Source organism: Opisthorchis viverrini (assembly GCF_000715545.1).
Source record: "Opisthorchis viverrini unplaced genomic scaffold opera_v5_207, whole genome shotgun sequence".
Lineage (NCBI taxonomy): Eukaryota > Metazoa > Platyhelminthes > Trematoda > Opisthorchiida > Opisthorchiidae > Opisthorchis > Opisthorchis viverrini.
Window position 1 is genome coordinate 540,710 of NW_008751864.1, and position 20,409 is coordinate 561,118.

The following is a 20,409-nucleotide window of genomic DNA, read 5'->3' on the forward strand; positions in this document are numbered from 1 at the left end:
CAGAATTGGGACAACTCCTGTCGGGTATAACATGTGGCGATATCTGAAGGCAGGAGCAGATGATACGCTGCCCTTCATACGTAAACGGACCGACTGCTTTCTATTCGTGCCTGTTTCGATTTCAGATTCTCTGTAGTTCTCCAACGTCTATTTTTATCACACTCCGAGCAAAAACTGTTTTCTTGCAAATAATTTACTCCCCGAAACCCCAAGCATATATACTCAACGCCTTAGTTTCCAACAAAGCCCTTTGGCCAGTTTGTGTGAGGTTTAAACTTACTATTCCATCAGCATCTGATTTTTACTACACTCCAAATTTACATTCTGTTCTATTTTGTTCTCATACTTCCCATACTATTTTCACCAGTATCTCATCAAAAACCTAGAATTCATTTACTATTCACTCAACTTTCGATGATTTTTTGGAACACATCAACACCCTACATACTTAGAGACTTCGTTGAATAAGTTATAAATTATTTCCCTAGATACGTGTGTAAGAAGTGGATGGAATAGATGTACCTTCAAGTCCCTTTTTTTAGATCCAAGTGATTAGTTGATGACGCACTTTAGTTAGGTCATATTTTTTAGTTTATAGTTCTGTGCAGTTCGCTTCATAAATCACATGCTACTGGAAAGTCAGAAGAAAGATATTGATTTCAGAAAATCAATGCAACAAACCATATCTCATTGGGTGCAGTGATAATTTTTCCAAACAGTTTGACCGAAAAAAGCCAGGCTGAATAGAATCATGCAAAAGTACAACATTTTAGCTCCACAGACACATGCGACGCCCGCAGTGAGAGACGGAAGTTCAGACCCAAATGGTTTTTTCAAACTGCGGTACTCTGTGTTGGTCGGTCATTTAGCTGAAAGCATAATGTTTTTGGTTTCCTGTGGTACACGTTAATGGTCATTGATTAAAGCAGGCTGCAGAGGGAGCAGTACCACTACTTCCGTGTCACGCAAATTTTGATTAAACATGGATGCAGCACTGGTAACACTGCCTGCTGCTGCAGTCAGCTTGAGAAGAAAAAAGCAGAATTATTTGCACTGTATTGGCAAGATATTGTTTCGAATGTGTTCATAAATGCAACTGAACGCGCGAATGATTACTGCACAACAGAGATCCTTGAACTTGTCTGAAAAAGGGGGATAATAAACAGTTTCCTCAAAAGAGCGAATATAACTTGATAATAGCAGATAGAGAAATCTTGAAGAAAAGCGGTATCTGTAAAACGTGTATTTGCACACAAAGATGTCCGTTTAACTTTTCGCAGTATACGTTATACAGCTTTGAATAACTGACCGGTGTATATTTGACAGTATATTTGAAAACTCACTTTCGTGCCTTTTCCGGACCGAAATCGAAATGATACAGGTAAGTCAACTGTTCGCCATGAGTGGATATAACGTAGCACTGACTTATGGGAAAAACCGGTAAATCTGAACGAAAAATAACTTCAAGTAAACATATTGGACGCTTTTACTCGTAGCAAAAATGTGCAATACACCTCTGGTGTTTACCGGGCTTAAATGAAATCAGTCGGGCAACTGAAGTATGTACGGGCTAGACTTTGGATCGATTTGAGCGTAATTGCTTGCAGTATCTACCGTTGGTCTCCGGGCTCCAACAGAGCTATTGGAGCGAGGAAGCTTTGTTGCCACAGTACTGACCGGAAATCCATTGTTCTCGCCAACTCCAGGATGTTGTGGTGGCAAGCAGCTGGCAGTAGAAGCTCCTAATCCAAACTCGATTGCGTAACGCTGCGAACGCAATCGTGCATTAATTCCTCGGCAGTGGCAGAGAAGCAAGTGCTTGAATGGTATTCGAAATTCTTGGTTGAAAATCGCATAAATGATTGGATTGAGCGTAGAATTCACGTAACCTACATGAATGAAAAAAATTTTGAATTAAGAAGAATCAGACTGATTTACTGGTTGAACATTCGCTAGTTGATCTCAGTGATCAATCAATAATGCCATCAGCTATTCTAGACAAGACTTTATTGATCTTGGTGGATTGTTTAAACGCGTAACAGGGTTGTTCACTCAGCAAGACTACAATAATTAACATATGCCAAGCAATGAGATAGAGCATCACACTCTATCCTATTGATTGCTGAGTACCCCTGATCAGCGGTTTGAGTTAATTTCAGGATATTTCCAAATCTCGCTATTATATTGGTCCGCATTTCTGGTTGAATCTTGTTGATCAGTATAAAATGACTCGTTGCACTACCGTAACATGCTTGGACTACAAGCATTCAGGTACACTCTGTTGATGAAAGAGCACATCTCATTTCCATATGCTTACAGTTATTCAGTTCAGCATTTTTGTCAAGTGTAAGAAGATTGCAAAACTGCGCTATTACGTAGTGGAATCTTTAAAAGTAGAGTTTTCCGGTGCTAGTTTCCTTTTGAGCGTTTTGTTAGTGTCTACCTATTAGAATTTCGAGCTCATATCGACTTCTTCATGTTTACAACTTCATGTTCACGTGTTTATGATACGGCAATCTAAGCAGACTATGTGTATTTATCCAGGTCATCTGATCTTAAATGCTCGAAAAGAATACAAAATTGTTTGATGACAACTCATCGCATATCAGTTAAACATCTGATGCCAAAAACCGGTCAGCATGAACACTAACCAAGGTCTTTACGTTGATTTTCCCCTGAATACAACTAAACCAAATTGAATGACAGCTGGCAGCTGAAATATATAGCCGCCCAAAAGTAGCACACACGTGTTATGATAAATGAATGGGTGTCTGTGGATATAAGCATTTTTTCACAATAGTTGGTTCGCTCATGTTAGCAAACCATAATTATGTAGACTGTTGGCCAACAAAACGTCTAATCACTCCTAGAAAAGAAAGCCAAATCGAACGCCTGGTTCCGCATTGATAACTTAATGGATCAGGAACCACAAGCTTCCTGATTAGGCACAACTCTTAAAAAGAACATAAACAGCCTTCTGCAGAAATCAGGAGATTTGGTCAATAAAGCTTCCAGTCTGGAAGAACGTTAAAGCTACGATACATTATATGATAAAAAGACTGAAACAACACTGGACAACATAATTTCAGTTCCGCATTGTCATCACAATAGGTTTGTTCAACCGCAATGTATTTTCTTCAAGTTGTTAGGAGATCTATCTCTCCTGTGCGGACAAAAATTCCCCCGTTCCAGCTTGATTAGTTGAGTGTGTATACATTTGTCTGTGGTTATTTTATAGAGCCTCAGTCTTTAGAAATATTTTCAGGGGTGCACATGTTCGATTGATTCGAACTATCCCAGTCCACAATAAAACTTGCAGGTGCATGACGCCACCAAGTAAGAAGTACAGATAAACCGCTCTCGGACGTTCAAAATGGGAACAATTGATGGGTTGGTTCTTGAACACTTAGGGAAGCCGCGCAAACTGTTGGAGTAATGATTGGCTCATAATTTTGTACCTGATACTTCTGGTTCACTCAGCGTTAGATTGCTGGCTGGTTTGCTTCAGTTACAAAATAACAAGTGTTCAGATGTAGTCATATCCGACTATGCGTGAATTAATGCTAAGACAAACAAACAGTCGTTTAGAAGAAAGTACTTTATTTACACTACTTGATTACAGAAGGCCTCACTCATCTGATGTGGACACTTACTTTATTAAGATTAACATTTTAATTTTTTGCATCAGGCCCAGTATGTTCTTTGAACATAAAAAATTACACAATTATTTTTTACAGCCCGTTATAAAACCAAACTTCTCGGAGCGAAGTTCATCCAAATTTCAGCCGGTCTTACGCAGCTGAATAAACTGACCGACATTTAGGCATTTTGAGTTGGTCGTTGAGGCGCGCTCACAACAAAAGTTATCGGTAATGTGGTGAAATATTGATAGCTCGAGTGAGTTTATTGGTTGGTGATCAAATGGCTATTGATCTGTTCGCCGAGCTTGGCAATTGGCTTGCAAACGTTTTGTCACCCTACGAGGAGACATCATCAGTGCGCAGTTGGGTGGGTACTTTTTCCTTGGTTGCGTGTGTTTATATAGCAGTCAAAGGCTATCCCAACGGCTTCTAATTTTATTAGCTTGTTCTCTCTGACCTTGATTCGCATTGAGTTGTGGTCTGCCGTTCTCGAGTTAGATTGGTTGCTTGTACCACCCTATTTCCTCCACCGTGGCGGTTAGTGTCCCTGAGTCCGCCAGTTGATTTGGTGCTTTGATTGGGCGCCTCCTCCAATCCAATTGATTTGTCCGTTTGAATGACGCTTTCTTGCTTCTTGTATGAGTTCCTCGTATGGTCGCTTTTGCAGCTCTACGTTCTGTGGTTCTGGCGTTCTCTCGCTCTTAGTGGCTGGTAAATGGGATCACTTTCGATGTGTTGGTTGATGGCTTCTTCGGTGGAGTACCACGCGCATTTATGGAGGCGTGGGATAAACAATCAACACAAAGGAACACAGACCACAACGCAACAAAGATCACAAACGGACCCATAAATGCACTCAACTCGTTACACTTCAGGTAGCCAATCACGTCAGAAGATAACAGATAGCCTTTGACTGCTATACAAACACACGCAACCAAGGAAGAAGTACCCACCCAACTGCGCACTGATGATGTCTCCTCGTAGGGTGACAAAACGTTTGCAAGCCAATTGCCTGCCTCGGCGAACAGATCAACAGCCATCTGATCAACAACCAACAAAATTTATCATTACACCAGCGAACACGATAAAAAGGAGACAGTCCGGTTAAAAACCCCCAAACATATACAGACAAGATGTACGCGAATACACTAAATGGTTTTACTTAGTTATCTTTCGGTGGGTATTGGAATATCATATGTTTTTGTGCAACTAGTTTGCATACTTTGAAAAATGCCCACTAGGGTTATAGTGGTGTTTATAGCTAAATTTAAAGGGGTGGAAAAGAGCTTTCGTACAGCCAATCTAATTTTTTCGCACGTAGTAAAACCCGTTGTTTGCTGAGCCTACCGAACATAAACCAGCCTCACGTCAGTTGAGCGGGTTCACAGAGGGTTCATGTTTGCCTTGCGACATTTTTTGCTCCATGGGAAGTTTCCGCATCTCAAATGAAACTTTTGTCGAAAGCAGCTCAATAAGACAAGGCGTTCCACGACACTACTTGTTTCTGATTGAGAGACTGTTTACCAAGAATTGTGCCTTATTTCATGCAGCGTTAGCCTCTGCCTACTTAGTGGCCTACAGTTAAGACCACACAAAATCCGTCTGTGTCTGACTGTTGTATAAATCCCATGTGAAATATTTGAAGTTCAAAAAAGGTGGAGATAACGGCAGCCCTTTTTACAGGAAGCATCTTCACGTAAAAGATAAAGATCCTTCTGGGCTAGATTTGTAAAGGCTTGAAGTTGAAATCCCCGTTACTGCAGTGCTTGCACTGAAAGTTTATAAAGCTTTCCGTTGCAAAATGCAGGATCATTTCAGTAACAAAGCTGGAGCAACTATTTATGCGCCAACATGTAAATGTGCTAAATTTGTACCTACATAAGAACACAGATGTGTTGACAAACATGTTTTCGGTAAGGTCTTTTCAAGTCGTACAATTGCAAAGGTTAAAAGGGCAGTATTTGACATGTATGAATGAGTATGGTGTAAATGCACAAGAAATCGAGTGAGACGACATTGGCTACCTATCAAAGAACAATTAGTTCACGTCACCAATTGGATGACTTCAGTTAGTGAGCGCGGGGGTTGCTGTAGTTGTGTGTTCAGTACGAGGTGCGTGTGAGGGGAGATCAGTTGGACCATGGTAAGTACAACAAACGAAGAAAGCGTTTTTGCCAACAAAGGATTGGGTCACTATGTCGTATGGCGGTGGCTTCAGCCACTGCAATTGTGCGCCGCTATACTGACCTGGGTTGATTAGCCTGTGCCTTGTAAACAACGCGGAAACTTTGGCTGAGTATCAAGTTGTGTATAGTGTCAGCTAAATATTGTACTACGGAGCTGGTTATCGTCTTCCTAGTTCCAGAAGCTAACCAGTGTGGACTGTGTTCCTTCATTCTTCGGCCGAGTTGCCTGGTCGTGCATCCGATGTGTGCCACTGCACAACAACAAGAGATTGTTTGTTGTTGATCAGGAGTCTGTTGATCTGTTCGCCCAGCATGGAAATTGGCTTGCAAACGTTTTGTCACTATACGAGTAGATATCATCAGTGCGCAGTTGGGGTGAGTATACTAACATATTTTGGGCGTGGATAGGCACTCTATCCTTGAGAATAAAGGAGCACAAACGATTGCTGGTGAACCAGGTTCGGAGTGTTGCGTCCGGGAAAACTTTGTTCAGACTGGTGGAAAGTCTTCTGTTCAGTAGAATGGTCGGTATATCTCCCTTAAACGGGAGGCCAATGTAAACTGGTTCCCTTCCAGCTGTGGTTGTGATGGTTTTCGCTTCTTCCCTGTTCAAATACTTTGTAATCCATTGTCTCTCAGGACGTTTGTGAGAGTTCGGAATTCTTGTTCCAGTGCATCCTCAGAGCATATTTTCTTCGCCCTTTTAGTTAGGCTGCGGATCAGGTTCCGTTTCTGCTCTAGTGGCACGAAGCTGTTAAAGTTACTGTATTGCCCGGACCAAGTAGGTTTTCGGTACACCGATCGTTTGTGTACCATCGTGATGTTGTTCAAGGCCAACATCTAGGAAGCGGGAAAAGTTGTCGGTTTCTCCTTCCGAAGTTAATTGAATGTCAGTGTGGGCCCTATTGAACTGTTGTTGGAGCAATTCCAATTCGGCTTTATTGTTAACAACGGCGAAGACGTCGTCTCCATATCGGCAGTAATACTAGCTAGCCTTTAAGGGACCATTTCTAAGTTTACTCATGAAAATGTCGGCTAGGATTGAGCCCAGTGGTGAGGCCACTTTGATAGGTAGCCAATTTCATCTCACTCGATTTCCTGTTCATTTACACCATACTCATTCAAATATGTTAAATACTGTCCTCTTAACCTTTGTAATGGTATGACGTGAAAAGACCTTGCCGAAATCATGTTCGTCAACCCATCTGTGTTCTTATTATAAATGGGAATTTTCGGAGTATACCTAAGTAGTATACTAACACGAATAGTTCACTTATTTATATAGGCATAGTATAAATAAATTCATCATTTCCCCACGCACTTTTCAACAATCTCAAACCCAGAAACAGGCAACTAAAAGTCGGTAGATCTAAAGCCACTAGCCGATTTAATTTAATCTGTTATGACACATAATTCGAATTTCTACGCATGATATGAAGTCATGCTTCGTTTTTTCCTGATATTCGTCGGGCTAACAATAAAAGACGCCTGACTGTTATATGAGCACGTAGAAATGCAGGCACTTTACCGTACACACCCTGCTAGGTTCTCCAAATAGCGGTTGTGGTGGAGGCAAAGGACTTAGCAGGTCCCGTACCAGGAACAATGAAAATAGTTTTCGTTTCTCAGTTGAAGTAGCTTTCTTTTAGTAGCATAATATCAGTAAAATACAATGTGGCAAGGAAGATAACAAAATACGTGAGAACATGCTGGAGATAGAACGTGCTTTGTCAGAACCTTAGGTTTGGCGCAGGACACTACCTTATCTTACGGTCAGTTTCAAGGTGTTCATTATATATATGTATGTATATATATAATAAGAGATTTTGACATGCGGTTTAATCACCACAACAACATACGTTATTGGAGTGCATAAGGCACCAAAAGTTTACTACAACTGAGGTAATCGAACCACATTGTATATGCGTTATGCCGACTTTATGTGCAACACCCCTCAGAGCAGAAAGTTCGAGCTGTGTGGTTCAGAATATGCACTGGAAAATGAGAAGAGTTGTTCTTTTATTTAGACGTTTGCGCTGCTGTCTGTATTCAAGTAAGGGTGTAAACATTCTTCCCAAGATGGAGCATCCTCAGAATTAACTCGATCGTTTTCGGACACCTCAGTTGAGAAGGTGTCTCTTGGACTCATACCAATCCCATAAGACGTTACTATTGAAATTGGCGCATGGTTACCCCTTACTACGGTAGGCTCTAGTTAAACAATTTCTTCGTTCAGTTTGAAACGATTACTTTAAATTTTATCGACATTATACTTCGATAAAAGAACTTGTGTAACACGTTGTGGATCGTAGTGCAAAGATATAATAGATTCTGGGCAGAGAAAATGTTGGCTAAAAGCTATCTATTGGGTCTAATACCAGCAGCGAAACCTGCGCGAAGTAAAGCCGTTATTTTATCTCTTTCCGACGAAATTCCCCAGGTTCAAACTAAAAAATCACAAATACATAACTCACCAAGCCACAAAAATACGTTGCTCACGGCCGCACTTGTGAGTACACCATAGTTCATCATTTTGGTCAGAGGATTGGCAAGCTGAAGAAAGATGAAAAAGTTATTGCTTCAGTTTCTTCTATGCAACTGGCGGGGTCGGCGAGAATGCGAATAAGCATGACATAACATGTTATCCACCATACATTTATTCATCAGTTCAAATATAGAATCAAAGTCTGTGATCAGAGTTGGATTTCCCTCACGGGTCCCACTCTTCTAAGGCACTTGACTCCATATCACGAAAGATCTGCTCCTAGCCAGTGTAGACATAACAGAGTGGTCATCGTGTGCGTATTTATCTCAAAATAACCGACCGATATCCAAACCGTATTTATCACCTGGAAACCAATCTGCGTAATAGCACTTGCTTTTGAAATTCGAATCTTAGTTCAAGTATGCAAGTTCTTGTAGCTAGTAATTCAGTCGTCAGTTAGCACAGAGTGTCAAACTCTTCGTGACAAATGACTTTTCATGACCATTTGAGCACCAAAAGCTGTACACAAGTCACACACTCAAATCACACTTTTGAGTTCCAACATCTGAGAGAATACTAAGAGATGTTGATGGCGCTTACAGCAGCAGGTAAATACAACACCTGTATTTTAGTTTCTTCCAGCGGGGACAAGCGTCTCATTGAAAGCCAATAGGTTATAATATTTGGGCAACTCTTGTTTGTATTTGTTTAAAAGAAAATGATACAATGGGTGGCGATACTCTGATGCTTATTATGGTGGTCTAGTTACAACAAACATATTGCTATATCAAGTCTAGAACCTTATAATGGAAAGCCAAAACAGACTGCACGATGAAACTTCAATTGTATTAATCTCCCACCACTCAAGTTGAAGCGTTTGAGCGAAGGAAGAAATGACTGGGGGAATAAAACAATATAGGTTTGTCGAGAAATACACTCATTTGCAAATCAATTTGGCTTTTACCAGAGACCCGAATGAACCTCTCGTTTGTGCTATTCTACAACTGAATGTGCTGCACACAGGCCGCCTCATGATTCAGTTGGCATGATAAATCAAGTAAATCAAGGTAAATCAAGGTTATATTGGTCTAAAAAGCACTTTGCTTTACAATGACCAAAGGATATTGGTGTGTGTGTATGTATACAGATAAACGGAATGATATGACATATATGTTCTACTGTTTGTAATCTGCATCTCAAATGTTGATGAGGGAAGTTGGGTGAGATCTTATGTATTCGCCAAGCGAATGTTTGAAAGTCTGGAGGTTACCACAATCCACAACAGATGTTGGTAGTTTGTTCCACGTGAGGGATACGCGGACTGAAAAAAAGTAGCGCCGACAGTTAATGCGGGAACATGGAATGTCAACGGCCAATGGATTCCGTCGGGTCAAGATTCAAGATATTCAAGATATCGCAGTATATTTTCATAAAGGAAACTACTCACAAGGTTGCTGAAAACTCTTCGAAAGCCCACGATCGGTTTCGCACTTCTTGGGGTTTGTGTTGTAACTCTCAAAATGTGTAAACAAAAACTGCGGCAACAAACACTGATATAGGCTGGATTAACATTAGGCCTGTTCTTAACAAAATTAGATACTGGACTTTCATCTTCAAAATAAGATTATACAGACGGTATACGTTGCTAAAATTCCACTGTATCTATCTATGAGAATGCTTCTCTGGGCCTCCAAGCTTTTATTTGACTCTGTGAACACTCTCGTGTTGTGCACACCATGGAGAGTTGGAGACAAAACTGATGATTGATGTTGCCGCAAACATTTTTGCTCAAACATTTTTATTCAAACAACAATTTTTGAGGTTGCACAAAACCATGCCGATAAGATAGCTAGCTACTAAGTAGAAACGATTGTTTGAATCTTACTCAGAATAGTCACTAATTCGAAGGTTTGCCGAAAAGGAGCATTGATCAAAAGCGTTTTAACGCAGTGCACTAATTTTCACGTTGATGACCTTATACTCAAAAATGCCTCCTGACTCTGACAAAAAATGAAGGTATTCAGTCGACTTTATGCACAAAACAAAGTCCCCGTAAACAACAGAAGATTGGTTTGGACAGCCAAAGTCTTGATTGAGATGGTAGGACACACGTACGTTAGCGACCGCATTCATCCCTTCATTTGAAATCCCACCGTCACTCTGTTAAAATGGGGTTTCGAAGTTCTGGTGACAATAAGACATCTAGACGATTCAACCCAAAAAATATAAAGATATATCTAGTAATGAACAACCGGCAATATACAAACTTCAGGCAGGGTCCAATTTATTTATTCAGCGTTTACGAGGGAACACTTTGGCAGTCAGCGTAAGAGAATTCTCCTCAACACTGTTGCATCAACACTCCCCTTTCAGATTTAAATCTCAGGTAAACCGAAAATTGATTTCGAAAATCCAAAAGTAAGAGCCGCATTCACTCAAACATGCTATGTTTTAGCTCCTGTTTACTGTGAATTGGCCACCTAAAAGGAAATAACACTCGTTATACGCCGACTACATAAGGACACAAAGCAACTTCTTAGCTTGAAGTTCCATTGATTACTGAAAACTGTACGGTCACAGACAACTAGGTCACTATACTTCAGAGCAAACAATGTAGTAATGTGGGGGTGTCTACTCTGTCCAAAAGTATCTCGTATATGTACACCATTGCAATGACAACAGATCACTGAGGCCTCAATTGTTGACAATAAGAGGTCTTTTGATGTTCTCCAATGTGTTACGCATTCACTGAGCTCATATGGCTTTAGCCACATATTTTCTAATTAGAAAAAGATGCAGACACCTCATTTATCTATCAGTATGTGACCAAAACGGACATTTGTGCTACCCACGGAAGTAACTCAGAAAAACGACCAACCGTTATAAATAATGTCACCCTTACTTGCTCAATCTTAGAGTAGCTAAACAGCACTATAAATTCATTCATGATTTTGGTGATAACAAAGTGAACAGTAGTTGACTACACTCGAGCATAATAACGTTTTGTCTAAACACTTTTGTCCAACATTAATATTGTCCTAATATTTATGTATTCAGACGGTGACTTGCTACCGAAATTCGAGCAATTACGGGAGAAAATGCCCATTCACCAAATTACGAATGTCCTTCGCCACATCAGCCTTCTGATTTGTCTAATGAAATATCGAAATAGGTTGGAAAAAGGTTCGGCGTATGAGATTACAACGCTTGTAGTGGCAAATACCTCATCAAACATACTTTTGACGAGTCAGGTGTACACCGCCAAACAGTTATGTGTACCATCGTGATGTTGTTCAAGGCCAACATCTAGGAAGCGGGAAAAGTTGTCGGTTTCTCCTTCCGAAGTTAATTGAATGTCAGTGTGGGCCCTATTGAACTGTTGTTGGAGCAATTCCAATTCGGCTTTATTGTTAACAACGGCGAAGACGTCGTCTCCATATCGGCAGTAATACTAGCTAGCCTTTAAGGGACCATTTCTAAGTTTACTCATGAAAATGTCGGCTAGGATTGAGCCCAGTGGTGAGGCCACTTTGATAGGTAGCCAATTTCATCTCACTCGATTTCCTGTTCATTTACACCATACTCATTCAAATATGTTAAATACTGTCCTCTTAACCTTTGTAATGGTATGACGTGAAAAGACCTTGCCGAAATCATGTTCGTCAACCCATCTGTGCTGTGTTCTTAAATGGGAATTTTCGGAGTATACCTAAGTAGTATACTAACACGAATAGTTCACTTATTTATATAGGCATAGTATAAATAAAATAAATTTTTCCCCACGCACTTTTCAACAATCTCAAACCCAGAAACAGGCAACTAAAAGTCGGTAGATCTAAAGCCACTAGCCGATTTAATTTAATCTGTTATGACACATAATTCGAATTTCTACGCATGATATGAAGTCATGCTTCGTTTTTTCCTGATATTCGTCGGGCTAACAATAAAAGACGCCTGACTGTTATATGAGCACGTAGAAATGCAGGCACTTTACCGTACACACCCTGCTAGGTTCTCCAAATAGCGGTTGTGGTGGAGGCAAAGGACTTAGCAGGTCCCGTACCAGGAACAATGAAAATAGTTTTCGTTTCTCAGTTGAAGTAGCTTTCTTTTAGTAGCATAATATCAGTAAAATACAATGTGGCAAGGAAGATAACAAAATACGTGAGAACATGCTGGAGATAGAACGTGCTTTGTCAGAACCTTAGGTTTGGCGCAGGACACTACCTTATCTTACGGTCAGTTTCAAGGTGTTCATTATATATATGTATGTATATATATAATAAGAGATTTTGACATGCGGTTTAATCACCACAACAACATACGTTATTGGAGTGCATAAGGCACCAAAAGTTTACTACAACTGAGGTAATCGAACCACATTGTATATGCGTTATGCCGACTTTATGTGCAACACCCCTCAGAGCAGAAAGTTCGAGCTGTGTGGTTCAGAATATGCACTGGAAAATGAGAAGAGTTGTTCTTTTATTTAGACGTTTGCGCTGCTGTCTGTATTCAAGTAAGGGTGTAAACATTCTTCCCAAGATGGAGCATCCTCAGAATTAACTCGATCGTTTTCGGACACCTCAGTTGAGAAGGTGTCTCTTGGACTCATACCAATCCCATAAGACGTTACTATTGAAATTGGCGCATGGTTACCCCTTACTACGGTAGGCTCTAGTTAAACAATTTCTTCGTTCAGTTTGAAACGATTACTTTAAATTTTATCGACATTATACTTCGATAAAAGAACTTGTGTAACACGTTGTGGATCGTAGTGCAAAGATATAATAGATTCTGGGCAGAGAAAATGTTGGCTAAAAGCTATCTATTGGGTCTAATACCAGCAGCGAAACCTGCGCGAAGTAAAGCCGTTATTTTATCTCTTTCCGACGAAATTCCCCAGGTTCAAACTAAAAAATCACAAATACATAACTCACCAAGCCACAAAAATACGTTGCTCACGGCCGCACTTGTGAGTACACCATAGTTCATCATTTTGGTCAGAGGATTGGCAAGCTGAAGAAAGATGAAAAAGTTATTGCTTCAGTTTCTTCTATGCAACTGGCGGGGTCGGCGAGAATGCCTCTTAACCTTTGTAATGGTATGACGTGAAAAGACCTTGCCGAAATCATGTTCGTCAACCCATCTGTGTTCTTATTATAAATGGGAATTTTCGGAGTATACCTAAGTAGTATACTAACACGAATAGTTCACTTATTTATATAGGCATAGTATAAATAAATTCATCATTTCCCCACGCACTTTTCAACAATCTCAAACCCAGAAACAGGCAACTAAAAGTCGGTAGATCTAAAGCCACTAGCCGATTTAATTTAATCTGTTATGACACATAATTCGAATTTCTACGCATGATATGAAGTCATGCTTCGTTTTTTCCTGATATTCGTCGGGCTAACAATAAAAGACGCCTGACTGTTATATGAGCACGTAGAAATGCAGGCACTTTACCGTACACACCCTGCTAGGTTCTCCAAATAGCGGTTGTGGTGGAGGCAAAGGACTTAGCAGGTCCCGTACCAGGAACAATGAAAATAGTTTTCGTTTCTCAGTTGAAGTAGCTTTCTTTTAGTAGCATAATATCAGTAAAATACAATGTGGCAAGGAAGATAACAAAATACGTGAGAACATGCTGGAGATAGAACGTGCTTTGTCAGAACCTTAGGTTTGGCGCAGGACACTACCTTATCTTACGGTCAGTTTCAAGGTGTTCATTATATATATGTATGTATATATATAATAAGAGATTTTGACATGCGGTTTAATCACCACAACAACATACGTTATTGGAGTGCATAAGGCACCAAAAGTTTACTACAACTGAGGTAATCGAACCACATTGTATATGCGTTATGCCGACTTTATGTGCAACACCCCTCAGAGCAGAAAGTTCGAGCTGTGTGGTTCAGAATATGCACTGGAAAATGAGAAGAGTTGTTCTTTTATTTAGACGTTTGCGCTGCTGTCTGTATTCAAGTAAGGGTGTAAACATTCTTCCCAAGATGGAGCATCCTCAGAATTAACTCGATCGTTTTCGGACACCTCAGTTGAGAAGGTGTCTCTTGGACTCATACCAATCCCATAAGACGTTACTATTGAAATTGGCGCATGGTTACCCCTTACTACGGTAGGCTCTAGTTAAACAATTTCTTCGTTCAGTTTGAAACGATTACTTTAAATTTTATCGACATTATACTTCGATAAAAGAACTTGTGTAACACGTTGTGGATCGTAGTGCAAAGATATAATAGATTCTGGGCAGAGAAAATGTTGGCTAAAAGCTATCTATTGGGTCTAATACCAGCAGCGAAACCTGCGCGAAGTAAAGCCGTTATTTTATCTCTTTCCGACGAAATTCCCCAGGTTCAAACTAAAAAATCACAAATACATAACTCACCAAGCCACAAAAATACGTTGCTCACGGCCGCACTTGTGAGTACACCATAGTTCATCATTTTGGTCAGAGGATTGGCAAGCTGAAGAAAGATGAAAAAGTTATTGCTTCAGTTTCTTCTATGCAACTGGCGGGGTCGGCGAGAATGCGAATAAGCATGACATAACATGTTATCCACCATACATTTATTCATCAGTTCAAATATAGAATCAAAGTCTGTGATCAGAGTTGGATTTCCCTCACGGGTCCCACTCTTCTAAGGCACTTGACTCCATATCACGAAAGATCTGCTCCTAGCCAGTGTAGACATAACAGAGTGGTCATCGTGTGCGTATTTATCTCAAAATAACCGACCGATATCCAAACCGTATTTATCACCTGGAAACCAATCTGCGTAATAGCACTTGCTTTTGAAATTCGAATCTTAGTTCAAGTATGCAAGTTCTTGTAGCTAGTAATTCAGTCGTCAGTTAGCACAGAGTGTCAAACTCTTCGTGACAAATGACTTTTCATGACCATTTGAGCACCAAAAGCTGTACACAAGTCACACACTCAAATCACACTTTTGAGTTCCAACATCTGAGAGAATACTAAGAGATGTTGATGGCGCTTACAGCAGCAGGTAAATACAACACCTGTATTTTAGTTTCTTCCAGCGGGGACAAGCGTCTCATTGAAAGCCAATAGGTTATAATATTTGGGCAACTCTTGTTTGTATTTGTTTAAAAGAAAATGATACAATGGGTGGCGATACTCTGATGCTTATTATGGTGGTCTAGTTACAACAAACATATTGCTATATCAAGTCTAGAACCTTATAATGGAAAGCCAAAACAGACTGCACGATGAAACTTCAATTGTATTAATCTCCCACCACTCAAGTTGAAGCGTTTGAGCGAAGGAAGAAATGACTGGGGGAATAAAACAATATAGGTTTGTCGAGAAATACACTCATTTGCAAATCAATTTGGCTTTTACCAGAGACCCGAATGAACCTCTCGTTTGTGCTATTCTACAACTGAATGTGCTGCACACAGGCCGCCTCATGATTCAGTTGGCATGATAAATCAAGTAAATCAAGGTAAATCAAGGTTATATTGGTCTAAAAAGCACTTTGCTTTACAATGACCAAAGGATATTGGTGTGTGTGTATGTATACAGATAAACGGAATGATATGACATATATGTTCTATTGTTTGTAATCTGCATCTCAAATGTTGATGAGGGAAGTTGGGTGAGATCTTATGTATTCGTCAAGCGAATGTTTGAAGGTCTCGAGGTTACCACAATCCACAACAGATGTTGGTAGTTTGTTCCACGTGAGGGATACGCGGACTGAAAAAAAGTAGCGCCGACAGTTAATGCGGGAACATGGAATGTCAACGGCCAATGGATTCCGTCGGGTCAAGATTCAAGATATTCAAGATATCGCAGTATATTTTCATAAAGGAAACTACTCACAAGGTTGCTGAAAACTCTTCGAAAGCCCACGATCGGTTTCGCACTTCTTGGGGTTTGTGTTGTAACTCTCAAAATGTGTAAACAAAAACTGCGGCAACAAACACTGATATAGGCTGGATTAACATTAGGCCTGTTCTTAACAAAATTAGATACTGGACTTTCATCTTCAAAATAAGATTATACAGACGGTATACGTTGCTAAAATTCCACTGTATCTATCTATGAGAATGCTTCTCTGGGCCTCCAAGCTTTTATTTGACTCTGTGAACACTCTCGTGTTGTGCACACCATGGAGAGTTGGAGACAAAACTGATGATTGATGTTGCCGCAAACATTTTTGCTCAAACATTTTTATTCAAACAACAATTTTTGAGGTTGCACAAAACCATGCCGATAAGATAGCTAGCTACTAAGTAGAAACGATTGTTTGAATCTTACTCAGAATAGTCACTAATTCGAAGGTTTGCCGAAAAGGAGCATTGATCAAAAGCGTTTTAACGCAGTGCACTAATTTTCACGTTGATGACCTTATACTCAAAAATGCCTCCTGACTCTGACAAAAAATGAAGGTATTCAGTCGACTTTATGCACAAAACAAAGTCCCCGTAAACAACAGAAGATTGGTTTGGACAGCCAAAGTCTTGATTGAGATGGTAGGACACACGTACGTTAGCGACCGCATTCATCCCTTCATTTGAAATCCCACCGTCACTCTGTTAAAATGGGGTTTCGAAGTTCTGGTGACAATAAGACATCTAGACGATTCAACCCAAAAAATATAAAGATATATCTAGTAATGAACAACCGGCAATATACAAACTTCAGGCAGGGTCCAATTTATTTATTCAGCGTTTACGAGGGAACACTTTGGCAGTCAGCGTAAGAGAATTCTCCTCAACACTGTTGCATCAACACTCCCCTTTCAGATTTAAATCTCAGGTAAACCGAAAATTGATTTCGAAAATCCAAAAGTAAGAGCCGCATTCACTCAAACATGCTATGTTTTAGCTCCTGTTTACTGTGAATTGGCCACCTAAAAGGAAATAACACTCGTTATACGCCGACTACATAAGGACACAAAGCAACTTCTTAGCTTGAAGTTCCATTGATTACTGAAAACTGTACGGTCACAGACAACTAGGTCACTATACTTCAGAGCAAACAATGTAGTAATGTGGGGGTGTCTACTCTGTCCAAAAGTATCTCGTATATGTACACCATTGCAATGACAACAGATCACTGAGGCCTCAATTGTTGACAATAAGAGGTCTTTTGATGTTCTCCAATGTGTTACGCATTCACTGAGCTCATATGGCTTTAGCCACATATTTTCTAATTAGAAAAAGATGCAGACACCTCATTTATCTATCAGTATGTGACCAAAACGGACATTTGTGCTACCCACGGAAGTAACTCAGAAAAACGACCAACCGTTATAAATAATGTCACCCTTACTTGCTCAATCTTAGAGTAGCTAAACAGCACTATAAATTCATTCATGATTTTGGTGATAACAAAGTGAACAGTAGTTGACTACACTCGAGCATAATAACGTTTTGTCTAAACACTTTTGTCCAACATTAATATTGTCCTAATATTTATGTATTCAGACGGTGACTTGCTACCGAAATTCGAGCAATTACGGGAGAAAATGCCCATTCACCAAATTACGAATGTCCTTCGCCACATCAGCCTTCTGATTTGTCTAATGAAATATCGAAATAGGTTGGAAAAAGGTTCGGCGTATGAGATTACAACGCTTGTAGTGGCAAATACCTCATCAAACATACTTTTGACGAGTCAGGTGTACACCGCCAAACAGTTATCGACGCACGGAAATAATATTCAAAACCTCTACTCATCAAGACCGCTAGACAACGGTGTATGCACATTGCCATGCTAAGATAGGTAGTAGTTAAGTTTAACCTACTTGTGCATCTTGTTTCCATTTCTAACGCAGTCTGTCACTTTTTGGATAAGATAGCTGCCATCAGGATTTTCTTATAGTGGTGTGCTTATGGTACCACAACCAAGTAGATCTTGCGTAAAACTGGGGTGCTCTGGCGCCGTCATTAAAAAAAGACGAACCCGTCACTCCAATCCACGCTCAAACCAATCTCGAATTCGATTTTTAGTGCCACCCCTCTCCAAACAGCCTAATATTGATAACTTGTGAGTGTCAAGTTAGAAGCTCTGTGATACGTTTGCGCGCCTTCTTTCGACCAGCCAACAAAATAATTCAGTTCCTCATCCATGACTGCACACGCTTGGTTTTTCACATTTGTCAAGTCTTCCGTTTTGATCGCCATACATTATATGGTTATTTATTTGTCATAGACGTTATGTCTACATCCAAATATGGCATTGGTAAATGTGCATCCTTAAAAGCAGATGGATATTGTAGGACAGTAATACTAACGCACTACTCAATTCAGTTATTATATTTCGTTCTAGGGCGTCTTCCTACGTGACGGTCGTTAACAGATTTGATTTGCGTATGTTAAATGATCTGGTAGAAGCGGACCAGCTCGGCCGTCTTTATTTTCTTTCTTGGCATTTGCAAAATCGTTGATAATTGTTGAAGTATGTTGGTCGGAACGTATGTGTTGAAACTCCTGGTCATGTCCGCTATGGTTATGGTAATATACTGTTAATTAGAATGGAAGTTCTCCTAAAGTGGGATGGATGCCAGCTGTATCATGAAGTTTGCAACAAGAATGTAGCCACAGGGTACCAGTACGATCAGTAAACACAAATTTTACCGGTTTATTTATTCTGCCTGTGAATGGACATGGTAGGCTGAACATAAACACACAAGCACTACGGAAAACACCGGTGCAGCTGTTCACCACTCGTCGGACGGATTGGCCCTCCCACGTCAGGTTGATATTCTCGGGATATTAGTTAACCAAAATGACGTAGAAATACGAGTGCGGTGCATTTTGCAGCAGGAACTCCGATTACTGTAACCAAAATGCCTTACAGAAGGCGGATCACATCATGTACACATCGAAAAGTCGACAGTTTGCCATAATTAAAACCAACTTCATCTACTTAGCATTTCTTCATGAAAATTCAATTTGTCTATTACCACGGTTCTTTCGGATCAGTCAAGTCGCCCGTCGGCAGGTTCATCACAGTATGTTCAAGAAACCTCGCCTGAAGGGTCAACGCTAAATCTGGAAATAGAGCAATACTTGTTTTTCTTCTTATAAAGGAGAAATCAGCCCTTTTTGGGCGTTTGGATTAAAAAGCTTCATGACGAACATGCAGCACCTCATATCTCGCGATTTAATTGGAAATTTTCGAGGCTGTAATGAGCCGTTTTGGTTTTTATGTATTGATTACTGAACCAACCAGAACTTTGTAAGAACTTGCTAGGGAGTGAAAAAAATTAACTTCTACTTTCATACTGATCAGCATATTTTTTTAAATATTCTAATTCATAGACTTCAGCACCAATCTGAAGGCAACCGAAAAAATGATGGTGATCGCAAGACATTTCCAGATGATAAACACAACGATATGACCTGAATTAATGTACTTTTCGCATCTAACAAACAAGATTATTTACTAGTGCCAGTCGCCATTTGGCTATTAAGGACCCACCGGAGATTGTTTACGGTAACCATGGTTAATTGTATGTTGAATTGGAAACAAATGAGATGGGTTGCCTACAAAGTCGAGAAACATTTCTTAATCTGGGTACTGTTCAGTCGAAAAAGGCGCGCAAACCAGAAAACGACATCTGGGATTGAGACAAGACATTAGGTGAAAAAGATCAGGTGTGTTTCGGAGCTCAGGCAGTCACATGTCTTTCAACTTTTCGACAACTTTTCGCTAGACTTCTTGCATTTCACCGAGGAACATTTGTCGTCTTATACCGCACTACACTAATCTCCAAAAGTTACAGTTGGCCAAGAGTAAAGATAATTTAGGGTTTGCTTAACGCAGATATTTAAAGATTCCTCAAACAAGATTCCGGTCAAGCAACCCAGTTCCCACGAAACCTCCACCCACAGTGCACAGTTACGGATAATGTCCCGTTGGCTCCTGCATTATTATCATCCCGTCACGAAGAAACTGGACCTTACCGTGGTGTGACGGTTTGCGCACCTCAGCGATCCATTGAGCTATACTGGAGAGTGTCTCGCGACACTCACAGAGTCTCTCATACCAGGTTGGTCAATGGTTAGAGGTCTGACGAACACAGTCTCCTGG

At 40.2% G+C, this 20,409-nt stretch overlaps 1 protein-coding gene across 1 annotated transcript in view; it reads right to left on the reverse strand.

Moving 5' to 3' along the window:
- Positions 1 to 674: 674 nt before the first annotated feature.
- Positions 675 to 20,409, reverse strand: part of T265_08227 (hypothetical protein) — a gene marked incomplete at both ends in the record, with an annotated part of 56,968 nt that continues 37,233 nt past the window's right edge. The window contains 2 exons of the mRNA XM_009173970.1: positions 675 to 1,889; positions 14,731 to 14,809. Of these exons, the coding sequence (XP_009172234.1) occupies positions 1,543 to 1,889; positions 14,731 to 14,809 (426 nt within the window). The remainder of the gene's footprint in view (positions 1,890 to 14,730; positions 14,810 to 20,409) is intronic.